This window comes from Asterias rubens, chromosome 2 (assembly GCF_902459465.1).
Source record: "Asterias rubens chromosome 2, eAstRub1.3, whole genome shotgun sequence".
Taxonomy (NCBI): Eukaryota; Metazoa; Echinodermata; class Asteroidea; order Forcipulatida; family Asteriidae; genus Asterias; species Asterias rubens.
In genome coordinates, this window is record NC_047063.1 from 14,912,322 (window position 1) to 14,932,917 (window position 20,596).

Sequence of the window (20,596 nt, forward strand, 5' to 3'; positions counted from 1 at the left end):
TAAAATGTAGGTTGCACAGTTGTAGGCAGCCTACTGGGCAGACTGAGAAATGGTGTTTACTAGCCCGTAGCAGTGGTTACTAGACGACATGTACGTATGAGCATTAAAGGGTCGATGTACTTTTTGTAGGACAAAAAACACAGTGTCCACAGATTTACACTAAGCTTACACAGTTTGAAGATAATGATAATAGAAAGCTTCCCTGAAAATATTACGTGCTGAGGTCCTGTATTTTTTGAGAAATTAGTAAAACAATGTCATACAAATAATGTTTGTCTCAGTGATCATGAGACGGAAATTATTTGAGCCTGTAAAAACTATTTACATTTATAAAAAACTACAGCACCTTAGCAACTATCATTTTAAGGTAAGCTTTTTACTATCATTATCTTCAAACGTTGTGAGTTTAATGTAAATCTGTGGACAATGTGTTTTGTGTTACAAAAAGTACCCAAATCCTTTATAAGGGTGAGCCCTGCCCTATTTTTTTTTCCATCTTTGTTCAGGGGTGACAGTCACAAGCCATTCAGGCATGATATTATTCCCACTTCGTTCTGACTTTTGGAATTTGTTTTTGCTCTTGGAAATTTGAAAAATGCCGAAATGTCTATTAAAGCCTACACAATGTGTACATGTAGGTCAGCCCATGTACTCAAACAATTTTCCTTATAAATTGACTCCTTGCACGCGCATCACATGCGGCGACTGATGCCACGCTCACCATTTTGGTGGTCAATAGGTTTACGTGTAAATGCTGTGTCGCCTAAACTGCGCACTTCACTGAAACACACGTTGACATTGACCACCAAAATGGTGCATCCAAGATTATTCTGATGATGATGATGTCAGGTGAATTGGGTTAATAGGATATTTTTGTCCGAGGACCAAATATCCTGCTTGAAACATTTACTGTTCAGTATACGTACTGTACAATTGTATACATACTGTACATATTTTGCCTGTTTGAAGCCGTTGTTGAAAGGGTATGAATACTCAATGGAGCCAAAGCTGTGGTTTCAATAAAAGCTGATTTCTCTTTGGCGTGTTTTAAGAGGAAGCAATTGAAAGCAATCTTCCATTATCCAATATAAGTTGTAAAGGAAGACAAATTGCTTCCATTAAACAACGCTCCTAAAGACTTTCTCTTCTGTGTGGAGAGTGTGCATTTGAACATCAGTGTTCTTGCTTGTCTGTCGTGCATGTTGTTTGATAAGTTTAAAGGGACTAGTAGATACTGATGTTTAGATGGTCTTGTGTTGGGTGGGTACTTGTTAATTGTAGGCAAGTACAGTTGGTACATTTAGTTTGTTGTTTTTAAACGTTATCAAATTTTATGAACAATGTTTGACCCAACCATAAACGGCTTCAGACTTCAAAAAAACAAAATATCAACAATCTTTTCCTAAAATTTAAAGGTGGGTGTGGAGCTGCCACAAACATGGCCATCTTCACTGATTGGCTAGAAATGTTATTTGCGTAGTGTCTGTCAATTTGAAATAAATAAAACCGTTTAATTTTTTCTAAAAAATTGCTTCCCACATATTCTGAAAAATGGTCAAAGTTTATGTGTCATAAGACTGAAAAGCCTTGTCAGTATTGCTTCTCAGGTTGTTTATTCCTATTTGGGATTATTCTTCCAGCATGGACATATGTGACCATCCACCACCAATAGGCTGTAAAGTCGCACTTGTACATTGCAGAGCCTATTAAATTGTTTGGGTTTTCAAGAAATCTTGGAGAAATCTGAATAAAAAAGTAGGTGGCTTTGAGAAATCATAACTTCGTCAAGAAAAGTCTGATTTAAATGTGGATGGTATCATTTTGAAGCTGATTACACACTCTCTCCAAAAATGCATTGAGCCCATAACAGTAAAAGTGTCAACTTTACAGCCCATTGGTGGTGGATGGTCACATATTTGTTCCAGATTTTGGGCGATATATTAAGATTTCACTTCACAAGGTGTCCATGTGTTTGAGATAATGTGCATGTACATTATCTCAAAAACATGGACACCTTGTGAAGTGAAATCTTCACATGTTAGTTTTATCGTCTACATTATATGGTTCAAACAATTGAAGGGTTATAAGAAGAAACTATAAATCACCAGTAAACTTGCGGGTTCAACCATGTGTAAATCTTTAGGGTGAGTGTTGGTTCTGAAAAGAGCCGGTTGGGTCTCGACGTTTCGAACAGTATACTCTGCTCGTCCATTCTCCTGAAGACGAGCAAAGTATACTGTTCGAAACGTTGAGACCCAACCGGCTCTTTTCCCACAAGTTTACTATTTATTTATAGTTTCTTCTTATGTCTCCACACCATGCAATGCAAAGCTTCAAACAATACTTAATTGAAGGGTTAACAAACAAAAAGTATTATTTTAAAGCCTTGATGTCACTGACAGCGAAACTGTGATGATATCAATATTGTGCTAGAGGTGTTACATTAGCTATCCCTACAGCGCAAATGAAAACAATCTCAACCATTGTACAATATCTACAATGGTATATTGTAGCTTGAAGACATTTTTGGTGGGGGAAAGATGTAATCCACAAATTTCCTTGGGCGTTTTGCTTCACCAATGACATTCACTGAGCTCTGGAATGACCTTGGAAGAAAAAAAAATCAAGAGTTGAATTAATGTTTTTTTAAAACTTTTATTTCCATTGTTTTATTTTTATATTTGTGTATTTAGGCCTATACTATTATCTTCATTACCTGATCATACTGTGGAGGAGTTGAGAAGCTTGTTTATTATGTTAGCTAAACCTGCATACAATTTTCTTCATACCACTTTTTTGTTGTCTCTGCCGTGAATGGCCAATCCACATTTCTGTTTTGTTTTTTTTACATCCAACAATGATCATCAAGCATATATCTTGATGACATTTTTGGTCAGGGGAAGATTTTATCTTCAACAGTCCTGTGAGACTTCTGCTTTTTTATTTTCCCATTTTGCGTTTTTTCTTACGGGGTCCACTTTTTTGTTGTCTCTGCCGTGAATGTCCAATCCACATTTCTGGTTTTTTTTTTACATCCAACAACGATCATCAAGCATGTATCTTGATGACATTTTTGGTCAGGGGAAGATTTTATCTTCAACAGTCCTGTGAGACTTCTGCTTTTTTATTTTCCCATTTTGCGTTTTTTCTTACGGGGTCCACTTTTTTGTTGTCTCTGCCGTGAATGGCCAGTCCACATTTCTGTTTTTTTACATCCAACAACGATCATCAAGCAGCAAGTACATGGCATCAGAAAGCAGTTTAATTGTGATATTGTATCACATGAGTCGGGATCTAGACCCGGTAGAATGCTTCGCGTTAGTCTTTAATTAAAGCCATTGTTGTTAATTTTTAGTTAAGAGCAATGTCCCATTATTTATGTCGTCGTCCTGTTCCACTAAAAGAGGGCGCTATATGAAAAGCTGTATTAAAAAGCCAACACATTGAGCCAAGACAAGGCGCATGCTGTCTTCTTTCACTAAACATTGTGTGTGGTCATTTGCAACAAGGAAACTAAATTGTTATGGCAGTCCAGGGCGCTTGTGACAACACCTGTTGATCAAAGCAAAAAAGTATCTAAAAAAAGACGAAGAACAACACATTGTCACTTTATACTTTACTTAAATCCATCGTTGCTTGTAGGGCGTGCCTGTTCATCGATCGAGGGGTAGTCATGTGCATCATTCTGTCAAATCATAGATTTGGTCATTTGAATTAGTCTGTTTATGCCATTTGTTGATCTCCTTCGGAGTCAAATAATGATGGTCCAGTCTGTTTTTGAAGGACTTTACAGATGGAGCAGAAACCACTTATTCTGGTAGCTCACTCCATGAATCTACCCTCTCTGTTAGAGAAGAAGAATTTCCTCACGTCCAGTTGTGCATACATCTTGTTTGCCTGTAGGTTTTTTTCATAGGACTCTGGAAAGTATGGAGTATGTTACTATTTCCTTGACGGGTAAAGACAAATTATATTCTTGATTCACAATGCCAAAGTATCATCTTGAAAAAGGTAACTCGTTATTGTTTGTTTAATTATTTTTTCCCAGGTAAACTCAGTTAATTGCAATACTTGCTGGAAAGTCTCGCTGTTTATGGAGCACAAGGAGAACCTGGATGAAGTTTTAAAAGGGGTAAGATTCCTACAATGCAGTACTAGTGAGATTTGTAATTCATGTTATTCAGTCCAACCTATCAGTCCAGATTTGAAACTCAGAAAGCAAACACACAAAATATGATACTGTACATGTGTATGATGTGTGACCTAGGGTCAATTTCGTAGTGCCGCTCAATGGCAAGCAAATTGCTGTGCTAACTATAGCAGAATAATTTGCTTACAAAGTTTAAGTGTATTTCACAGGTTAGCAGGAAAACCAAGTAGCCAGCTTGCGCATCCACCACCATAGATTTGCATTGTCATTCATTTTCATACATAAGCACTGCATGCTTACCTTCCAGTGCACTGGAAGGTAAGCATGTCTTTTTGGGTGCTTGCGGTTAGCAGCAATATGAAATGGCAGTTTGCTCAGTTGTACACTCTGCTTTAAGAAGCTCTAAGAAATGGGGACCTGCATGACCCTTTAAAAGGTGTGGACACTTTTTTTAGAAACACAAAACACAATGTCCACAGATTTACATTAAACTTACACAGTTGAAGATAATGATTGTAGAAAGCTTTCCTTGATAAAAATTACTTGCTGAGTTGCTGTAGTTTTTCGAAAAATGAGTAAAACAAATCACGAACATTAAGATTGGATTGATAGGCTTTCGAGTCACAGTGGTTAGATTCTCTTTTATTAATCCTGGCCATCTTAGAATGGGCTTGTCCTGTCTGTTTTTGTAATTGTCTTGCTTGATTGCCAGTGCTCTGTCTCATTCAATCATTGGTTTACAATTGTTCTAGGTGCCATAAGTTTACATTCATTGTTTCTTATACTGTTCTTTTGTACGGTAATACTGTATCTTGTACTGTTTGTTGAAATCTTGACCGAATAAATAATAATAATAATGATAATAATAATAGTAATAATAATAATAATAATAATTTTAGTATGTGAACGTATTTCCGTGACATTGTTTTACTCATTTCTCAAAAACTACAGCACCTCAGCAAGCAACATTTTAAGGGAAGCCTTCTTATATCATTATCTTCAAATTGTTTAAGTTTAATGTGAATCTAAAAGTACCCCAATCCTTAAAGCATAACAAGTAGCTCAGCACAACAAAATTATCCTTACCAAAATAAGGTTACCATCCAAAATAGCGTGTCACAATCTGTGACTGGTTTCCTGCTTATTTTTTGGCTAAACAGAACAATTTTGAGCACTATTTTCTGCTTTAAAGCAGCTCTATGAGATTTGGCCCTGGTGTTCCAGAAACCCCTCCGTTGACTTTCTGAATTTCTACGGCTAAACTGTTTTCTTTTCAGGGAGATGTTGTCAGACTCTTTCATGCTGAGCAAGAGAAGTTTCTGACATGTGATGAATACAAGAAGAAAAGCTATGTCTTCCTGCGGACAACGGGACGCGTTTCTGCAACTGCTGCTACGAGCTCCAAAGCACTATGGGAAAGCGAGGTCAGAGTTCACTTTCTTATTTTATATTACTAATATTAATAACAACAAAGAGATTTGTCAAAACAGCCTCAAAACACTGTGTACTTAGACAAAGCAAGATAAAAGTCAATAGCAGAAAAATTGTTACAAAAATACTGCATTACATATTACCAATTACAGGGGAATATACAGTAATAAGTGTCACAAACTCTTATTTATGTACAAGGGGTAAAATACTGGAAAGGAAGGCAACAGACAATAGCAAACAAAATTGTTTAAATTTAAAACCTCAACACAGAGACTAGAAAAATAAGCATCGCTCACTAGTCCTGCCCGCCTCTGGCAATTATACAAATTAAAAATATTAAAGAGCAACATCAATTACTGCATCTTGTACCACAGATCAAAACATGTAGCTTATGTTGCAGATCTTCTTCTACTCTGAACTTATGGCTCTTCATTTACCCGGCTTGATTTCACAAAGAGCTAACATTGATCGTAACTGTGAATCACTCTATGCAAAAGAAAAGTGTGATGTCACAATACAAATTGCTATGGTGATACTGACAACTCATCTTAAGATGAATCTTTGTGCATTGTGAATTGTGCCCCAGGGACCTATATTCCCCTTGGTCAATAGATAATATGCAGCAGCGCCTAGATATGATAAAAACCTACTCCATTTGATGGTCGAATCCTCTCCGTCTGTCACAATACTCCAAGGAACAAAATCACAATTGTACGAACAAGTTGTCTCACACAACCCAGTAGTGCAAGTCCTCCCTCTGTGCCATGAGCATGGATTTTAGGCAGATATGGTTGACTTTATTGGCTGCAGCCACCTTATGGAATTTATTCCCGTCTGATGTGCATCTTTTACTGTCTTAGCCTAGTTTCAGGAAAAGCTTAAAAACACTCTTTTTAAGGATGCTTTTGTACTGTTTTTATGAACTTGCACTCTGATTTGCTTTGCATTTTCGTTTTTCAATGCGGTTGCTAATTAGTAGAACACCCTGATCATTATTGAGCCGACGGCTACCGGGTTATGCAAAGTTACTCTTTTTTTAAAAGGATAATTATGACTAATATATAATTATTATTGTTCTTTTTATTTAGAATCACTACTGATTCTTGGTATGACTGTGATTAATAAATTTGATAACGAGCTTTGCTTACATGTCATGCATGTAATTGCTTCACGACAGCATTTCAGTCTGAATTGTATAGTCGGCCGGCAAAGCACCCTAATGGAAACATCAAACCAATTTTTTTGTAGAGAAGACAATGAAGAACTTTCAGTTTTAGAGTGGGAGGAAAACCCCATAGGGAAAACCCGCGCAGCCAGGTAGAAAAACCAAATCCACATTCAAGGCTCTGGTGCAAGCTCCATCTGGGGTCCACAGATGTAAACATGGTGAAAGGCATGGAGAGAAAGCACTGAGCCAACCTGACTAGTAAATTAGCATAATTTAGCCAATTAGCATAATTTAGCCAATTAGCATCATTAACATTATTACTGTAGAATGATTCATTAAATATAAACTCTGTACCATCCTGTAACGAGGTCAGATATGCAAATGATTTACTGATGAATCTACTCCAGCCATCCCGAGGAAGGATGGGAGAGGGAAATCAGCGTGTTGGATTGTTGAAGTCAAGGTTATTCCCCTCTGGTTTAATGCAATTATTGTTATTATTGGTTTATTAAAAACATTCAAACATCGCAGCCATGGCTGAATTGTGTTAAAATTACAGAGATTCAAACAAAATAGATTATTTAGAAATTACAGAAAGACATTTAGAAATACATTTAAAATTAATACATATTAAAAGTACATTCACATGGGCCAATGACCATAATAAATCAAACTACCGGTATTGCACGTACATACATGTACATGTAAAAGAACAAGGAATAGGGATGGGAACAAAAAGACTAGAACCAAATCAATTAACAAAATAATTAATTGATTTAAAGTGGTACAGTTTCAAGTGATTAAGCAATCATATAGTTACCAATGTGTAAGCATCGTTGAAGCTGCAAGAAACAATGATAATAATAATGAACATTTTGTAATAAGCGATATCTGTCAGAATGACACTCCTGGCGCGTAGAAAAAGAACTCTGCAAATGATGGAAAATAAGGCCTAGATTGAACAAGTGAGTTTTCAGGCTGGTTTTGAAGTTGGAGTGTCTACTAGTCTGAGGTTCAGTGGGAGAGCATTCCAATGAGATGGTCCAGCTTGTGAATAAGAACTGTCTCCCCAAGCATGTTTGGATCAGAGGGATGTTGAGGAGCATGGATAATGAATAAATTCCATGCTAATACCATGGATTTATAAAGTAGGATGATGTTAAGATAAACATACTAGTAGTTTCAGTCTGATACAGGAAGAGAGTTAGATATAATGCACATGGGCTTATTAAACCTTGGGGAAGACTGCTGAGGAGGTGATAAGAATAATACACATACATGTACATGTAGATTTGGCTTAAAGGGAAAGCACAAAAATAATTTCTCATTCAAATATAAATGGAAAATGCACCGTCACCTCGGATAACATTCTTACGTCACTCATTTGCTAACAGTAAATGCTAGAAGGTTGGTAAGCCTTTTCCCATGCTTGCAGTCAGCAACGATATGAAATGAAAATCTCACAGTAAGCACAAAATCCTCTGTAAAGCCGCTTAATACAACTAGCCCAGACTATCATCAGGGACCTCGCATAACCGATCTTGCAAATTATCTTTATTAATTAGCAGGACGACGAAATCAGAAGAGTATAGACATTAGGTTCACCTCATCCTTAGTAGAACCATAGAGTAAGGGTAGAACTATCCATTCTTCATCATACAAAACCTTAATCCCTTCATTCATATGTAGTCTTTCGTTTCAATCTATTTATCAACATGTCACAAATTACAAATGGAAATTATTATTAGGTTCAATCAAGGATTGGCACACAGCTGGGCCCAATTTCATGGCTCTGCTTACCGCCGAATTCTGCGCTTACGATCACGATTCCCTGCTTACGTGCAAGCGCCGAATTTCTGCGCTAGCCTCGTAAGCCTAGAATGCCTAGTAACGAGGAGTCATACGCGCAGAAGCCAAAATTCGCCGCTAACCCGTGAAATACGCTTGCCGTAAGCACAGAATTCCCTGCTTCCGTAAGCGCCGATTCCGTGCTTACGGTAAGCAGAGCCATGAAATTGGGCCCTGTACTGACCAGAAGATTAATCCGAGATTGTGTACTTGAATCGTGAAATAATTAAATTAGAAATCCGCCAGAAATTATACAAGCCGTGAGGTTTACTTGAAGGTAATTCGGTTTAGATTTCATGCCGCTGGTTAGACTCGCACTTTGGACTGAACATCTGTTTCTTGTTAGTTCGGTGGATTGTAAGACATATCATGGCTGGCTGATAGGAGCGTTTTTCTTTATTTGGTCATTGACAAAGACTAGTATTCTCACTTGGTGGTATCCAAACAAAGGTGTACAGTGTACGCACAAAATTAAATAACAAATCTGTAAAAGTTAGGACTCAATTGGTTATCAAAGTTGCAAAGGAAGAACGAAAGAAAAAACACCCTTGATGCACAAATTTGTATGCTTTCAGATGAATAATAAAAGGCTTTAGGCCTGACAGAATAAAATACAAAATTTGTTAGCCCTTTCGATACCATTCATTTCTGTATTTTTTCATCACAAAACACCCAGTTTCCCTAGTGATTATCCAATGAAGTAACATTTTTAAAAGTCTTTTAAAATGACTGAACCACGTAGTAGACCTAGTTGTCGTTATCAACTTCTCCCAGGAATGACAACTTGAATACAAAGTCTCCCCAAGGATTTGATAGACTTGTCTTGAAGATGGTGCCCTTTGATACAGAGAATTAGGCGTAAAGCCTGGTGCATGCTTCTTGCGAAAGCGAATGCGTAACAAAAATTTACGTCACAGCAGAGCTGCCATTTCTCCCTGATGCTACAGAAAGTTTCCTGAAAATGCACCAATCTTTTCTTGCTCTGATGAACAAATTTTACAATCTCCCTGATTATGGACACCTTTTTCCCTTTTTTTTTAAACGTAGTTCTTAATATAATAATAATAATAAACTACAGCATTTATAAGGCGCACTTTACTGAAAAGGAGAAACATTCAAAGGCGCCGGTCAAGTTTTGTCAAGATGTTGGAAAGCAAGCAAGAATAAGTGTGTTTTGAGTTTCTGCTGGAAGAGAGTGATGTTGTGTATTTGTCTGAGGTAATCCGGAAGTGAGTTCCAGAGTCTTGGTGCTATGTTGGAGTAAGCCCTGTCCCCATAACTGACCAGTCGAGTTCGAGGAACATGGAGCGTATTTCTGATAGATCTTAGACATGATGCAAATGTTGGCAACTCTGTCACACAGCCCTTTTTGCTGCGAATGTTTCACAGGAGTTGAGCACTTTTCAATTATTTGTTGCAAAATTTGTGATGTCAAAATTTGTATCGCATTCTCATTCAAGTATGAGCCAGGCGTTTGGCAGGCCATCAACACTAAGTAACTTTGCAGGACATTAACCTTTCTGCCTGGGTTTCCATGTAGGCCCTACAGTCAGTCCCTCGATCATTATCTCTCTCATCATTCGTAGAACCTGGATCCATTCCCATGTGTTTCCTTTCGATCTATGTTCAGTTTTTGCATTTCTTCCTGTGTGACATTACAACATGTTGGGAAACAAACGCTCCGTGGGGAATTAGGCAAAGCAAGAAACGATGCACATTGATGTGGTTTAAAGTAAAATGTATTTAAATGCGCTCCAAGGAACTTGCATTCTCCAGAGGTATACATAACATGAATTTTAATATCTGTGTTTTTTTTTTTTTTTAACATACACTGTAAAACACAAAGCAAGGATTTGTTGAAGGTTACACTGTACTTTGTGATTGTTGATATATAAGGACGATTTCTTTTTCTAAATCAAAAAGCGTAAAACCTTTTTAGATTAGGTGGAAATTAGTTGGATGCACCCACTTATGTACACTGGGATGATGCGATCTAATACTGGTTAGCAACATTTTGTTGTGCTTAGCCACTTTATGTGTTTCAGCAGCTGTATGCAATTGGTCCCAGGTCTCAATTTTGGAAAACTTGCAGGCTCGTACAGTCTTTTAGAATTAAGCTAGCTGTGTGTGGCTAGATAAGATGATGGTATCGCTGGCATGACTGGGCCCTGTGGGTAGAGAGTCCTCAGCACCCCCTACAGCATATCAGTCATTCACTGACTAACATTGGCATATCTCTCTTTGGTATCTTCCTACATTGTCTCCTCATTCTATATACGTGATGAGTGACTTATAATGAAAAAATTGTAGCAGTGCTACAGTGAAGGACATGTTGAGTACTCAGAATGTATCATATGTTTGGCACATGTAATGATTGGTGTTATGCTCTGATAACAAAAACACAGTTGGATGCATTAAAAGGAAGATATTCATTAGTTATCATGCTGCTTTACATGTTCACTAACTTGGTTTGATGAAAGTAATATTAAAGGCACTGGATCAACACGTTTGGGGATAGTCAAATACCAGTAGTCTCACTTGGTGTATCCCAACATGCATAAAATAACAAGCCTGTGAAACTTTTGACTTGATTGGTCATCAAAGTTGCAAGGGAAAGATGAAAGAAAAACACCCTCGTTGCACAATTGTGTGTGCTTTCATATGCATTGTAAAAGGCTTCAGCAGAAGTCTTTTGTTATTTGAGTGACAAATAACCTCTTTCTCAAAAGCTCTGTTACTTCAGAGGGGAGCCGTTTCTCACAATGTTTTATACTATCAACAGCTCTCCATCGCTCATGACTAAGTAAGTTTTTATGCGAACAATTATTTAGTGTCCAGTGTCTTTAAAGGCAGTGGACACTTTTGATAATTACTCAAAATAATTATTGGCATAAAACCTTACTTGGTAACGAGTAATGGGGAGAGGTTGATGATACAAAACATTGTGAGAAACAGCTCCCTCTGAAGTGCCATAGTTTTCGAGAAAGAAGTAATTTTCCGCGAATTTGATTTCGAGACCTCAGATTTAGAACTTGAGGTCTCGAAATCAACCAATTAAACGCACACATTTTCGTGTGACGAGGGTTGTTTTTCTTTCATTATTATCTTGCAACTTCGATGACCGATTGAGCTCAAATTTTCACAGGTTTGTTATTTAATGCATATGTTGAGATACACCAACTGTGACGGCTAGTCTTTGACAATTACCAATAGTGTCCACTGCCTTTAATAAGAATGCTTAGTTAATAATGTGCTAGTCAATGATCTAACATTTGATGTTGCCTGTACTGAACATCTGGCTGTGGAAAAGCAGCATTGCTCAGTCTCTATTTCTCACGGACTGTTTATTTTCATTAAAGTTCCTCTGGGGCAAGGATATTATCAGAATGAAATAAGTGTTGATGTCTGACATTTCCATTTTATGAAAGATGACATTATTAGAGAGAGCCATGTTTATACTTCTAAAATACGCAGAATTCCAGCCGAGTGTGGAAAACAAGATTCCTGTCTACGCTTTCAAGCACTTCATGTGGTCCCAAAATATCCACGGAAATGAACCCGCTACTGTCAGCTTCAAGACTTTTAGGATAATCAATAGTAGTTTCCTCCGATAAATCTCTCCGTTGAGACATAGCGCAACTCTCTCCTGTGCCAAAATGCTTGCTTGAAATGCCAGAGACTCTTGAATGACGTACATTGCTGTAGTAAACACTTGTGCTTTTAGCCTATAAAATAAGGGCTTGCTTCCTGTGTGCTGCTCTAGGTAGTTAGATACAACCCCTCGGGTTATAAAGTTTCACCTCATTTTGACGGGGTGGAAGAGTGCCCTGGAAGGGGGGGGGGGTTTAAGTACAGCCGCAGAATTTGGATACACTGCATGCAAGGAAGAGGAAGTTTCCTTCTGGGACATGATATCCAGTGCACAGTGAGAAAGATACAGAGAGAAAGATACAGGTGATATTTTCAGCTCACTTCTTTAAGCCCGGTTCCTACTTCCTGCGAATGCAAATTCGATACGAGTTTTGACGTCACAAATTTGCAACAAATATTTCGCAATTGTTGAACAGTGTTTGACTCCTGCGAAACATTTACTGAGAAAACAGCCATGTGACTGAAAAAATTGCTTTGCATTTGCAGGAAGTATGAACCAGGCTTTCGGCTTTGCTGTGGGGCCATGATTAGAAATTATCTTTAAGGTTTGGCAAATCCTAGGTGCCTAAAGAAAACTCTAATTGGCACATGTCCGCTAGCTGTTGGACTGCCAGAATGTTCCGCTAGGCTACATCAATGTGTCGAAGTACGGGGGCAAACACACCTGAGTGAATGTGCGCATTAGTATTTTGAACAAAGTGCATACGTGTACACAGCAGCCAATTTCACAAAACTATTTACACCAAGTCCACTTGGGCAACATTTATGGCGTAAGTTTTGCCACAAAGTTAGGAATAGATTTCAATAAAGTTTTACTACACTTCATAAAGTGGCGCAAGTCTGAAAGTTCTGCACTAGTAATAGGCCCTACGCACTAGACTTTGACATTAACCATTGTTGTTTTCAGGCTGTAAGTCATCAAGGAAGAAAAACAAATAGTATAGATACACCTTGATGACACATGAATTAATTCTCTTTGATAGAAACAGCTGACTTCTAATTAAGAAGCCCTCAGGCAAGTAGTCTGACAGCTTGATGGAGCAACTTGTTTATTATTATGAATAAAATGGACGTAGACCGGTGATGGATGTTAGGTGTAGAGAGATAATGATTCCCTCAAGGCAATCCAATGCCCCGAATCCATTTATTTGTTTACGTGTGCATACATGTCAGTGGTAGTTTATGTGAAGGCCCTTGGGTTAACAGACTTTATCTTATATTAAGTTAACTGTTTCATTTCCTGGAATATGCCAACCTGACTTTTGTTCTTGTTTTAAGTGTCTTGCTTAAGGACACAGGTTTCACGACCGGGACTCGAACCCAAGCTCTGCTAATCAGAAACAGAAACGCCAAAGCTTGAGTCCATATCTGTTCTTATCTGCTCAGCCATTACACATCAATAGAAACATGTATTAACATTCAATTAATTAAAGACAAGTTTGTGAGTATACAGGCACTTGCTAACACACGGTGTATACAGGTAAAAATCAAAATGAATATTCTTTATCCCCGATGCAAATTTAACATCTATTGCAATTAAAAAGTTAATTGCCTGACGTTTCGACCCCAGCATAGTCTTTCTCAAAGTCTAAAACGAAAGCAAAGTTTGTGTAACTATTTGTGTTTACTATTTTCAAAATCATTAAGACAATTTGTATGTGTGCGTTCACCAGTTTGGCATCATTGTGTCACTCGGAAAATGCTGGCAAGTTAGTGTGGCTTAACAGACTACTATGTACTGTGCACAGGGGTGAGTTTCACAAAGAGTTAGGACTAGTCTTATCTTGAGTTAGGACCAGTTACTCGTCCTAACTTAGGACTATCCATGCAATTTGTATATCTCCTAGGACTAGTCCTAACTTGGGTTAGGACTAGTCCTAACTCTTTGTGAAATTTACCCCAGATTATGCAGCATTATGACATTGAAACTAACTAAGAGCCACTTCAAAGCAGGAAATGCCTGCTTATACTTTACTGGTTTTATGAAATTGGCCCCAGCTTGCCACCGGCAGCTTGTACATGTAGGTACATGTACGATGTCAGGTGATGATGTCATCTGACAAAACATTGTATTTCAGAATCTTTGGTCAGAATGCCCTTTTCACTCTTTAAAATGTTGGTGTTAGTTCAGTCGATACTTCTGTTTTATGATGTATTTTTTTAGGACAAGGGATGCTTGCAGTACATTTTACTGGCCTTGCCATAAACTCTCATTCTTAACATTCTAGGATAAAAGATTGTTTTTTAATAATAAACTTTTCAATAATTTATTAGAGAGTTGATGTCTGTGGTGTGTCGCTGGGTAGTGTCACATCATTAGAACTAGAAAATACACTTCAGGATAAAGTATTTTCAAATAAGGGAATCAATGTGTGGTGAAGAGGTTTTAAAGCCATTGGAACCTTTTGGTACAGAAAAAACAAAAAAAGTTCACAGATTTACAAATAATTTACAGGGTTTACAGAAGGTAATAGTGAAATATTGAAATATTAGTCCATAAAATGCTTTACTTTTTGAGAAAACGGTAAAACAATATAAATTCTCGTTAGCCAGAATTACGGATTTATTTTAAACACATGTGATGACACAGCGAAACGCGCGGAAACAAGAGTGGGTTTTCCCGTTTTTTTCTCCCGACTCCGATGACCGATTGAGCCTAAACTTTCACAGGTTTGTTGTTTTATATATAAGTTGTGATACACGAAGTGTGGGACTTGGACAATACTGTTTACCGAAAGTGTATAATGGCTTTAAACTAGTGGTTTAAACCCACCGAAGCCTGGTTCTTGATAATTTTAACGAGACGAAGTCGAGGTAAATTATGGTGAAAACTCCTTATTAGGAAATTGAGGTGCGCGTCACGCGTATCGCGTGATGTGGCACAGGTGTTCCAGCAATTGCTCTCGACCAATAGGAATGAATAAACTGTCTTGTAAGCTCACGTGTCACGCCCATATTTAAACATTTTTTACTGGTGTTATATCATCCGTTTAAACACCCCCATGTGAGGCCCTCTCGACCAATTAGAATGGATAAAGTATTTTAGGTATTTATGAATAATAATTTTTCACTTCTAAGACTTAGACGTATACATGTATGCCGCAAAAAATTATCTTACCATTAAAACAAAATTGTGTATATAGAAAAGTTTGCGGTAACACCATGTAATAACAATCTCTCAATGAGTTGGGGTGGTTCTGAAAAGAACCGTTGGATTAACTCGACGTTTCGATCAGTATGCTCTGATCGTCTTCTGGAGAATGCTGGACTCTGATGCTGTATGCTGCTTAAGTACTGGGCGGTGGATCAGCGGTGATGCATGAAGGCGGGAAATAGAGGCGGGAAGTGAACTCGATGATGCGTGGTGAAACCTGTTGTGGAGCCTAGGGTGGTGTGTGGGGGGTGTGTGCTCACTGAACCGTGTCAGTAGGAACAAGCACAGGGGATAGTGAGGGTGTGGGGCCTAGGTGACTGAGGGTATAGATGACCCAAAGCAGTCTAATGGTTGGGGCCTAGGGGGGTGACCGTGGATATAGAAGATCCATTGGTCGGGAGAAGGGGGAGCCAGATGTCGCTGATGTGGAAGCCGATGTCTTGGGGTACGGTGTCATGCTTGTGGATCTCTATGGCCTCTCTGATGCGTCTAGGGTGCCACGCCTGGATTGGAGCGATGATTTCTGCTGCTTCCCAGTTCACTCGGTGGTCAGTGATGTGGGAATGCTTGACGATGGCGGATTTATCGAAGTCCCCCCTCCTTCCGTTTGCTCGGTGTTCCTTAAGTCTAGTGGGAAGGTTACGCGTATGTGTTAAGAGATGCTATTTACTGTCTGACTCTAATTAGCACCTGAGGTTTAGGGACTGAATGCCATTTCCACAGATTGATTTACTAAAATATAATGGGCAATTCTAACTCCTGTGACACAAACATGTTTTGTTTGACTTGGAGAGTAGTGGTGATGTGTAAATGACATGAACGCTACACGGACCCCTGGGAAAAAGCCTGGTTGCCTTCTACATGTATTGTTAATTGGAACTATCTGTCAACCTCCTTCCTTCATAAGGCCACATAAGTTAAAAATATTGTTGATCATCCTTTTTTTTTGGCGGATGGGGGAGGGAGGTTTTTATTTTTTATTTTTTATATTTTTTATAAAGTTTTGTTGACATGACAAATATGAAATCAAGAATAAAGAAATCATCACAATAACTGTATGTGTTTTTGATGTTTTCAAAAGTTTAGTAAAAAACAAATTTAACTCCTAGATGACATTTTCTGTACACTTTTTCAAACAACTAAGCACAGTGTAGCCCAAGTAAATATTTGAAGAATTGTTCTTGCTTTGCCAACATGAATAAAAACCTTATTTAAACATCTTTTCAAACCTGTACATTTAAAAAAAAATATCAGCTGAAAGGTTGTTTTTTATGATTTAAAAAAAAAAATAAATAAATAAAAATGGGGTCGGGGGGTTTTGAACGGTCGGCGGGGACGATCAACAATTTTAGAACTACTGCCTACGTGTAGCATGCACAAGCTAGCAGATCAGGCTGATACGTGCGAATTGCGTGCGGTTATGGTTTAATTTCGGCCGATATATGTATTTTTTTTCCTGTCATAAGTCACATCAAGAGAAAGCCATAAAGAATGCTAATGCACAGTAGAGGTTTTTAAACCAAGATGAACACAAAGTAGAAAACACTCTGAAGACCCTTTTGTCAGTTCAGTTAATCAATCATATCAGACCTATTGCTGTCATTGACAAGTCAATGAGTTCTGTAGTTGTTCTATTACATCACAAGGTTGTTATTATTAGCTGCCATCCTGTCAAGCAGGACTTTTGGTGATGTAATGTAATATTATGCTTCTCGGACCCTCTCTACAGATTCCCTTCTCTTACAAGCTAGCCGCTGATTTCACAATTGAGTTACTGAATCACAACTACTGTACATGTACCTGACTTATGCAATTCATAATCATAGAGATGTTAAATCAATGTTATTATTATTATTATTTATTTGACTAATACAAACGAACCAAAGTTACAATAGCACAAGAAAGAACATTGACGGAAAAACAGTTGCAAACATAGGGCCACTGATTTTCCGCGATCGCGGAAAACGGACGGAATTCGCGGAATCCGCCCTTTGAAACGGAAAACGGGATTTCAGAAAATTTGATTTTTTTTTTTTTTTTTTTTTTTTCTTGACGCCAAAACTATTGAAATTGCATTCTTTATTAAGATTCTTTTTGTTAAACTAAAAAGGCATCAAAAATCAGACCATTAAAAAGTACGAGATCGTAACCGTGGATCATTCTGTTCTACTTCACACCATCCTCAATGTTTACACACATGATGTACACACGTTGTTAACATGGTTAAGCGAAGGGCATTATTCGCGGCACGTTTTAAACATTTTTTGTTCACCCAAATTGCATTTTCTCCCTCTCTTTTACCAACAATAATACACAAACTAGCTTACCTATGATCTATAAGAACACATACAATGTTTTTTCATCTCGGAAAGGTCTAAAATAAAACCGTAAACTGTCAACATTCTGTCGCCAAAGCGAAAACAAAATGGCTGACATTTTGTTTGTGGATGGAGAATGGTCACGTCCATAGACTTGTTCCCAAGTCTTTGATCATGCTGAGACAGCGACCTCTTGTGGATACACTCCTGTCATTAGCCTACAATGTGGCTGATGCAGATAATCAACTGCAGTTTTAGACTTGGAATCAAGTCTATCACATCATGTGCATTGATACTGCAGTCACAGTGCAACCTTTTTAGAACAGCAGTATACAAAATAATCCACAAATATAAAAAAAAGAATTTTTTTGAAATTTGTCAGTTCAAATGAACATTTTACGAAGTGTGTCCCTGGGTATCAAACAACCTTTTATCTAATTAAAAAAACATGAAACGGAATTTTTTGTGCCTGAAACGGAATTCATGTTTTTGCCAAACGGAATTTGCACTTTTCTGAAACGGAAAATCAGTGGCCCTACAAACAAAACCAAGACATTAATAAATTAAATACAAAATTACATAAATTAATAAATTAAATTAAACAATTAAATTAACTGAATAAGAAAGCAAAAACAAGAAAAATAATAATAAATAAGAAAGGCTGAGGGCGGAGCATGCAGGAGGGGTATGTTTATCGGTCTGATATGTGGGAAGCGGGTTATTTATTATTTATTATTCATAAATACCTCGGACAGTTTCTCTACTCCTATTGGTGGAGAGCGCGTCACGTGGGGGTGTTTAAACCTTTGATAATGACCAGTGTTTATAATCGGCTGGCTTCCGCGTGTCAGGCGCGCAAGATTATCACGCGGAATGCAATTCATAGCTATTAGAAACGGCGCGTAGTCTACTTCTAAGCGCTCGCGCGTAATCTATTTTTTAAGCTCTTCACAAAGTTTTGAAAATAATATTTCAAACCTCGAATTTTCAACTGTCAAAATGTCTGTAATTGTGACCCTGCCGGCTTTAAACGTACGTTGAAAAACTCGTCTCTACCCTTTTATTCCCTTATTAATTAGCCTTTAAAAGTCTACTCATTCCTCCCTCAGCCGTCGATTTCACAAAACTCTTCCTAACTTAAGATTAATCTTAGGACTTAGGACGAGTCCCAACCCTGCGCTGTAGCATGCAGACCTTAAGAATAATCCTAAGTTAGGACGAGTTACTCGTCCTAACTTGAGATATGACGAGTCCTAACTGTTTGTGAAATCGACGTACTTTGTTCAAAGGGACCAAATATCATAAAGGCATTGTGTGATTTACAAATTTCAATCGACATGGGCCTGTACATAAACATTGCCTTTTGCCGGCATTCAAGCAATCAACCTCAGCAATCAATTCAAGTATTAATGGATGTCATATTTAATGGATTCTGTCACTTAAGTGTGTTTCATCTGTATATTGTCAATTTTGAACTTGGATATGGCATAAGTATTGTAGGTGCAATTGTGGCACAAACATTTACGCACACTGTTCATCCTTAAGAGACCATTCATTTCTATACTCCTTCATCATACATGTACATGTACTGTACGTCCAGACATTGCTCATCTTGTTCAAAAAAAATATCAGAAAAAATAATAAGAAACAGAAACACATCGTTTTGTTTTCCGAGTTGTACATTCTTTGTTAACATGCGAAACATTGGAAATGTAAATTTGGTCTAACACATGTATGTTTTCTTTTACCCTATAGTTCGAGCAAAAGTTTAGAAAATATTGCTGCCATTTTTCGGCCGCCCTGGGCATTGGTACAAGCGGCTTGCCGCCGATATGGTCTCTAAAGGGTTAAATGGCCAGTAAACTACATTAAACATGTACAGTGTATGATACAGGTCACCATGACAACTGAAGGGACCGATTGTGCACATTTAATTTGATTGAGTTCTCCCTTCTTTCACTGTTAGAGCCTGTCCAGTTCCTAATCCATTCAACTGAGGTTGATCAGACAACAATTACTTCAATTAAAAACAAGAAGATCAATGTGCTGTTTTCCTGTTTATAGATTGTGCAAGTCTCACATTCTCAAAAACAAATCGAATGAAGACTGTATTTTCATGTGAAATAATTGTTCTTATTTTGTGTTCTATTAATTCTTGGATATAAAAAGACCCAAAGAAATACAATTTCATATTATTTTTAATTTGTTGAAATTAGCAGTGAAACAAAGCATTAACTTGGGACATGAGTTTACAGGAAAAGCCGAACAGAAAAAGCACAGGGCACCACGGCAATTGCTGTGGGTGCCGTGGGTTATTTTGACCCCTGCTACTATTGGGTTGGAATTGTATAAAACCTAACTTTATGATGTGTTTGTTGTGATTGATATACCAGGTTGTACAACACGATCCCTGCCGTGGTGGCGCCGGTCACTGGAATAGCCTCTTCAGGTTCAAGCATCTTGCAACTGGACAATACCTGGCTGCAGAGGTAAACACTTATTGTTCAAAGTGAATATTTCATTTTAAATTCCAATTTGGAAAAGGGTCAGTAACGGTTCATGGTTATATAGACCGTATTGAATAACCCCCTTTGTTGCAATGAAAGTCGCCATCTTGTAGGTCAAACCGAATGCGCGTCCAAACGCGTACATCAATGAAGCACGTGTCACGCAGCATTCCCCGTTTGATTTCTACGGCATATGCACGCACACACCCACGCACACGCAAGCAGTCGCCATCTTGTAGGGCAGATATTTGAGCGGTCTATTGCAGTTACAGGTTGAATACTTTCTGACTGGCACCTTCAAACAAAGATTTTGTCAACATTTTATTTACAAGACTAGAATCAAAATGAGAAGAGACTAGAATCAAAATG

At 37.9% G+C, this 20,596-nt stretch overlaps 1 protein-coding gene across 1 annotated transcript in view; it reads left to right on the forward strand.

The window, feature by feature from the left end:
- LOC117303095 (inositol 1,4,5-trisphosphate receptor-like) overlaps positions 1–20,596 on the forward strand; it is a 112,728-nt gene that overhangs the window by 15,861 nt on the left and 76,271 nt on the right. The window contains exons 8-10 of the mRNA XM_033787178.1: positions 4,049–4,132; positions 5,428–5,574; positions 20,114–20,209. Of these exons, the coding sequence (XP_033643069.1) occupies positions 4,049–4,132; positions 5,428–5,574; positions 20,114–20,209 (327 nt within the window). The remainder of the gene's footprint in view (positions 1–4,048; positions 4,133–5,427; positions 5,575–20,113; positions 20,210–20,596) is intronic.